This window comes from Acinonyx jubatus, chromosome B4 (assembly GCF_027475565.1).
Source record: "Acinonyx jubatus isolate Ajub_Pintada_27869175 chromosome B4, VMU_Ajub_asm_v1.0, whole genome shotgun sequence".
Taxonomy (NCBI): Eukaryota; Metazoa; Chordata; class Mammalia; order Carnivora; family Felidae; genus Acinonyx; species Acinonyx jubatus.
Genome location: NC_069387.1, coordinates 21,067,892 through 21,074,853, shown reverse-complemented (window position 1 = coordinate 21,074,853; position 6,962 = coordinate 21,067,892). Strand labels below are relative to the sequence as shown.

General features: G+C 46.2%; 1 protein-coding gene across 10 annotated transcripts in view; it reads right to left on the bottom strand.

Moving 5' to 3' along the window:
* Positions 1 to 1,292: 1,292 nt before the first annotated feature.
* ARMC3 (armadillo repeat containing 3) overlaps positions 1,293 to 6,962 on the bottom strand; it is a 99,187-nt gene continuing 93,517 nt past the window's right edge. For 9 of the 10 annotated variants that reach the window (XM_027073619.2, XM_053225383.1, XM_053225385.1 and 6 more), the window contains one exon: positions 1,293 to 1,682. In XM_027073619.2, coding sequence (XP_026929420.1) covers positions 1,473 to 1,682 — 210 coding nt within the window. In that variant the 3' untranslated portion in view covers positions 1,293 to 1,472. The remainder of the gene's footprint in view (positions 1,683 to 6,962) is intronic. The other variant, XM_053225386.1, reaches the window with a different exon arrangement.

The window sequence follows — 6,962 nt, the reverse complement described above, 5'->3', positions numbered from 1 at the left end:
TTGAAACTCATTCCTGTTCAGTAATTACCTAGAGCCTCGCTGAGAGAGACATTATACACAAATGTTTCAAAGATGAAATAAAGGGGAGAGGGGGGCAACCCTTGGCCTGTACCATGCTGGAAAATGTAATGTCTACCTGGACCGTAGCACAGGGACTCTGAATGGAATCCATTTTGATGTTAGGCCATCGCCTACGAAAACCCTTTTCAGAACTTACTAGGAGGTTGTTTTTCAAAGATGTTATTTTCTATATTACATTTGTCATCTGTATGAAACTCCCAAAGAGGAAATTCCCTGGTCTTTGTTCCTCCTGAGAAACCGCTTTGTGCTTTTAGCGAGCGGACCCTATTATAAATCATGTAACTGATAGCATTTCCCTCTGCATTGTCTGCTGGAGAGCTTAGCGTCAAATTTTCACCCACTGCTAACAAATGCATGGGATTTTCATGGATGCGTTTGAATTCTAAGCTTATTCCTGGCCCTGGTGAACTTTCTTTCCGACACTTAGGCCTGTTTTTCATTTATTTTTACCTTGTTACATCTTATATATCTCTGTAATCCACTTTAAATGCATTCTGGATCAAAACAGACTTGAAAATGCTTAGACGGGTTTGCATCCTATAATCTATGCTCCAGTTCATGAAATGGCATGATAAATGTAATTGCCCCACCATTTGATATAAAGAGCTTTATTTTGAAATAAGGAAATACAAATTCTTTGAAGTTACACATCGGTTCATACAGAATCATCTCAGCCTTCACTTCTGAAATCAAGCTGACTTTTAAAAACCTTCGAGTAAAACGGTTACAATAAACGTGAGACTCAAAGCCAGACTAAGATATATATATTTGATGAGAGTCATCCCATTACTAGTTTTTATTCATCATTTGAAATGTGTGTCTGTTCCCCATTTTGTTCTGAATACCGAAAACACAATTTCTGACAAAGATTGACTCGATTTCTACATTTAAAAGTTTCTAAAGAAAGAATTTTTAAGCTAAATACATTTAAAATACTCTTTTCGTGACCCAGCATTAAAACGTGTAAAAGGACATCAGAATTGTTTTGAACTGGAGGTATAGTTTCAAGTAATCCAAGACAGGACAGAAGACAAACAGTTCACGGGAACAGGTTTGAGAAAGATTTTTGGGTCAGTGAAGGATATTAAATGGTGTTCTTAACAGACATACACTTTAAAAAATATGAACACAAATTTTTAGAAAGGAATTTGTAGTACTAAAATCAATCTAGAAATGTTCGGACTATCAATAATCCTACTTTACAAAAGTGACTGAAATCAGAAACACAACCAAGTTCAATCCCAGTGTCCTCATTTCTACGCAGAGAGAAAGAACATTTCTCATACTGTTATTTAAAGAAATAAAACCAATTGGTGAACTTCAGAGAAAGCGTATCTAATGAACTTCTCCGGTCATTTGATCATTTGATCCCTGTTTGGTCATTTGATCGTTTAGAGGTATCTGTAAAGATCTGCCTCTCTACTCCTTAACTTCATCAGCCCGCCTGGATGGAACATGAGGTCAACTATGTAGACCTCAGGAGGAGGGAGAGCCCCGATCAGTCCCTTACGAGATTCATTCATCAATTGAACTTCATTCCAAGCTCTGCCATACTCCCCACGAACCAGAGAGCAGCCGATGCCAATTTGATCAGCCAGAGCCTGTGGGAGAAAACACAAGATCGACCAAAAGTGAGGAGGGAGAGGAGGGGAGAAAAAAAATCCTGAGCTCTAAGACCCATCTTGTTGAAGGTGAAATCTACAACTCTTGCAAAGAAGTGCTTAGAAAGGAGGCTGGAAGAAAAAAAAAAAACAAAAAACACGTGGAATATTGTGATAGGAGCCAATACAATGTGACAAGTTCCCTTCTTCCTCGAGATCCTGTAGCCTCAAAAATCTCTGTGCAGGTCCTGCTGGGAAGTGACATTTTTCAGGCAGTTACACGGCATTGTATCAGCACAAGATTGATAACGTCATTGGAGAAAAGCTATTCCGCGGGTTTTCAACGCTAGTGCATCCATCAATCTTTCCATGCTTCTAGGCTGCTCTGGGGGTGTGATATGCAGTGGGACTGAATGGAGGGATCAAATTGGTGGGAACCTATTTCTTGCCGATTTGTTCTGTGTGATGGAAATCGTGCCGTGAGCAGGAGGAGCTGGTTGGCCGGGGACGGTCCTGCTCTGCTGGGGCTGCCTGCTGCCACTTCCTGAGTTGTGTAATGTTCCTTGGAAGTGGTCTCTTCAGTTCGTCCCGGTTTTGAGGTTATTTACAAAGTACCTTCAAAATAATCTGGAAACTGGGGCGCCCGGGTGACTCAGTCGGTGAAGCATCCGATTCTTGACCAGGTCACGATCTCACCGTAAGGTGGGTACGAGCCCCACGTTGGACCCTGTGCTGACAGCTCAGAGCCTGGAGCCTGTTTCAGATTCTGCGTGTCCCTCTCTCTCTGCTCCTCCCCTGCTCACACTCTCCATCTCTCTCTCTGTCTCTCTCAAATTAATAAGCAAACGTTAAAAAATAATAATCTGGAAACTTCTTTGCCACATCATGATGGATTGAGAGAGCTGGCTCAGACTTGCGTGGGTTTGAATTTCGGCTCAGCCGCTCCCTGGCTGCTGTCACCGCAAACAAAGGGCTCAGCCTCTCTGTGCTTCCGTTTCTTCGTCTGGGAAATGGGTAGAGCCTCCTGCTTAGCAGGTTGTAAGGATGAAGTGGATTAAAACGTGTCAAGTGCTTAGGGCTGTGAGCCCCGCACAGAGCAGGTGCTCAATAAATGCTCCTAGCCAGAGGAGGCAGGAATCGCGTTGTTTTAATCACCTGTTTATATATTCATGTGACTTACTGATTACGTACTGTGTCGTGATGGCACCAGGCGGTCTTGGGTGGACCAAGACGATTAACACATGGTCGTCATTCTTCGGGCCTTACCTCCTATCTAGGCTGAGCCTGCCTGGGAAACCGTCAACTCTCACGTGACAGTATCCAAATGTATGGCACTCTGTGGTGTTGTCATTTGTGATACGAAATACACGTTTGGTCTTCGCCCGTTTCCGCACAGAACTCCTAAACCCTTGGGATTTCCTAAGTGATGAGCACCATAAAAGTGTCTTTTCTTAATGAGGTGGCTTTTGGACCACCCCCAAGGGTGGGGATGGTTTGGCAGGCGAACCAATCTTGCGACTGGAGGGTTAGAACTTTCATCTCCACCTCCTGACCTCTCGGGAGGGGAGGGGGTTGCAGGTTGAATCAGCCCCCAGTGGCCAATGACTTCATCAATCATGACTATGTAATGAAGCCTCTGTAAAAATCCAAAAGGAGAGGTTCTGGAGAAGTCCCAGGTTGGTGACCACATGGAGATTGGGGAGAGTGGTGTGCCTGGAGGGGACACGGAGGCTCCAAGCCCCCTCCCCATACCATTCTTTTTTTTTTTTTTTTAATGTTTATTTATTTTTGACAGAGAGAGAGACAGAGCATGAGTGGGGGAGGGGCAGAGAGAGAGGGAGACCCAGAATCCGAAGCAGGCTCCAGGCTCCGAGCCGTCAGCCCAGAGCCCGACGCGGGGCTCGAACCCACGAACTGCGAGATCGTGACCTGAGCCGAAGTCGGACGCTCAACCGACTGAGCCACCCAGGCGCCCCAACCCCATACCATTCTTCATGCAATTCTTCCATCTGGCTGTTCCTGAGTTACATCCTTTTCTAATAAACTGCCGATCAAGTCAGGAAAATGTGTCTGAGTTCTGGGAGCCGCTCTAACAAATTAATCAACCCTGAGGGGGCTGTGTCCAGGGGAACCTCCAATCTGTTGGTCAGAGGCACAGATGACAACCTGGGCTTGTGACTGGCGGCTGAAGCGTGTGTGGCCGGGAGGGGACGGTCTTGTAGGACTGAGCCCTTAACCTGTGGGATCTGACATCATCTCCAGGCAGGTAGTGTCAGAATCGAGTTGAACTGACGCGGCTGAGGTCGGAGGATTACCTGAATGTATAGAAACTGCCCACCCCGATCCCCGCCACCCCTCCCCCATTGGAATTGGTACCAGAATCATCTTACACTCACTGTCTTGCGGGGTCGAGAGCCAAAAATAAACATGCTTTCCAAAATAATGGTTACTGATCTCTTAAACTCCACGGCAAGGCACTTTAAATCATCACAATAACCCGGTGAAATAGATACTACTGCATTTCCCATTTTATGGAGAGTAAAACCAAGGTCAGATAATTTTCCCCAAGGAGGTCACAGTAAGTGGTGACCTAACGTGGAAGGCAGGGGATCTGTCTCCAGAGTCTGAGTCCTAACCTCAGGGTGACGCTGCCTCCCACTGAGTTGAATGAGTTCTCATCTGAAAGTCTGGATTTTCTTTGTGAGGTGGGAAACAAGGTTGTCTGCTCAGAGAAAGAGGTAGAGATGAAAAGTGTTAGAGGAGGAAAGACAGATGTGGGGCACAGCTGCTGAGGAAAAAAGAGAAAAGCCGGTGACCAGGAGATGGAAAAGGGTGACACCTGAATGTCCACCTGAGTTGGGCACCCTGAGGTGGCTGTGGCGTCCCCCCACTGTCCTGTTCCACAGCCTGGGTGGCACAGTGGAAAGGGCAAGCCATCAGACTGGCCCAGGGCGGACTGGCGAGGCAGGGGAGAGGAAGGATGGGGTCAAGAAGATGAGGGAAGTTAGTGAGCGAATTCTAAGGTCTATGGATGATTTCTCTAGGCGGCTGGGGTGGGAAAGCGAAACCAAAAAGGAGGCAACAAGCTGGAAGAAAATGGAGGAGATGAAGAGTATTCAGAGGAGTGAATGATTTACGGAGGTAGGGGGTAAGAGATTTTCTCAGTGGGTATTTATTAGTGGTTGGGATGTCAGCGGTGGGAAAGAGCAGGATAATGAACTGGACGACTCAACCGAGGTGTGAGGGTAATGGATCCGGTTTGGCATAACGCTACGGACTGAATGTTTATGTCTCCTCCGCCCCAACTCATTTGCTGAAGCCTTGACCCCCAGTGTGGAGGTATTGGGAGGGCTTGTAGGAGGAGGAAGAGACCAGAGCCCCCGGTTCATCCATCCTGTGAGGGCAAAGGAAGAAAGTGGCCACTGGAAACCAGGAAGAGGGTCCTCACCAGACGCTGGCTCCGTTCTCACCTTGAGCTTAGACTTCTCAGCCTCCATTATCGTGAGAAATAACTATTTATTGGTTAGGCCCCCCAATGTACGGTATTTTGTTTGAGCAGATGATCACACTAATACAGTGCCTGTGAGACACTCAGGTGCAGCCTGGAGGGTAAACAGGCACACGGATGTGGAATCAGGAGAGGTTTGGGGGACAGAGGGAAGAATCTGGACACCCGCGGCTTTTAGTTAGTATTTAAGGCCACGTGAGAGCATGACCTCACCACATGAAGTACATAAAGTGAGAAGGGAGAAGAGTCTGTGTTGGAACATTGTGGGACCCCAACACTTAAAAGAGCGTTGGAGGAAAGAGGTCACCAGAGGAGACTGAGATGAGGTGGAAAGAGAGAACAAAAGTTACTCAAGAGTGGTGTCAGGGAATAAGAAGGACGAGTGACAAAGTCTTTGGCATCCCAAGTAAGACAGACAATAGATTCCTGTGGTTCTTCCTGAGAGGGAGGCAAGGCGAGAGACCGCAGTGGCCTGAAGGAGAAGAATGAGGTGAGCCAAAGAGGGACAAGGTACCGAGATGACTCTGAATTTTGACCAAGACTGAGAATTATCTAGATAGAAAAAATATGGTAGGTTTGATTCAGATAGACACGGGTTCAGAGTTGAGCTGTGCCTCTCGCTGACCTTGGGTAAATCCCCTCTCTCAGTTCAGTTTTCTTGTCTTTCAAACAAGGATAGTAATTTCGACTTTTGGTATTTTTGAGAGTTTTCACAATTGCATTAATCAAGTGTCTGTCACGCAGCTCAAAATGATGGTGGTCATGATGATAGGAGCTACAGGAATAGTTGTAGTTATTACGAGAAAAGATTTATATTTCCTCTTTAAATATTGTAGACTTAAGTTTAGATTTTAAAGGAGAAACAGAGAGAGAAAGAGATTTAAGGCAGAAGAGAAGAATTTGCTAGAGCAAGAAATCCAAGAAAATAAGGAAGATTGGGGAGCACAAGGGGAGCTCTGTTGGTTAAGTGTCCCGTTCTCTCTCGGTTTTGGCTTGGGTCATGATCTCACAGTTTGTGGGTTCAAGCCCCGAGTTGGGCTCTACATTGATGGAGTGGAGCCCGCTTGGGTTCTCCCTCTCCCATTCTCTCTGCCCCTCCCTCACACGCTCTCCCTCGCTCTCTCTCTCTCTCAAAATAAATAAAACTTAAGGAAAAAAAGAAACTAGGGAAAGTTGGCACTCCAATTATATATAGAATTAGCTTGGAACTGGAGGCAAGATACACATGGATGTAAAGAGGTTTGTAGGTATTTGGGAGGAGGTAGGAATTGTATACATTCAGTCTCCGGTTCAGAAACCATTTTTGCAGCTCTTATTATATTCCAGACGCTTGATACAATGGAGGGAAAAATATTACCCCCTCTTTCTTGAACCTGACCCTTCTCTCGTGTCCCCCTCAGTGAACGATGCCAACATTAACAGTTGCCCCGCCCAGAGCCTGAAAATCTTCTTGTTCTTTTCATGCAGTCCCTCACACCGCACCTAGGGAGACACCAATGGCTTTCCATTTAGCTCTTAAATCTCTCTGTAAGTTCACAACTCCTTTCACATCCTCACGGCCATGGCTATGGCTATGGCTTTAGGAGAGGTCACCTGTATTTCTTGCTCCACTGACCTTCCAACTGGTCCTCCTGTCTCTAGTCCTGCCCCTGCTCTAATTCATTCCCCATTCGGCCGCCCGAATGGTCTTTCAGAATCACGTTACTGCGGGGTACCTGGGTGGTTCAGTTGGTTAAGTGACTTTGGCTCAGGTCACGTTCTCATGGTTCGTG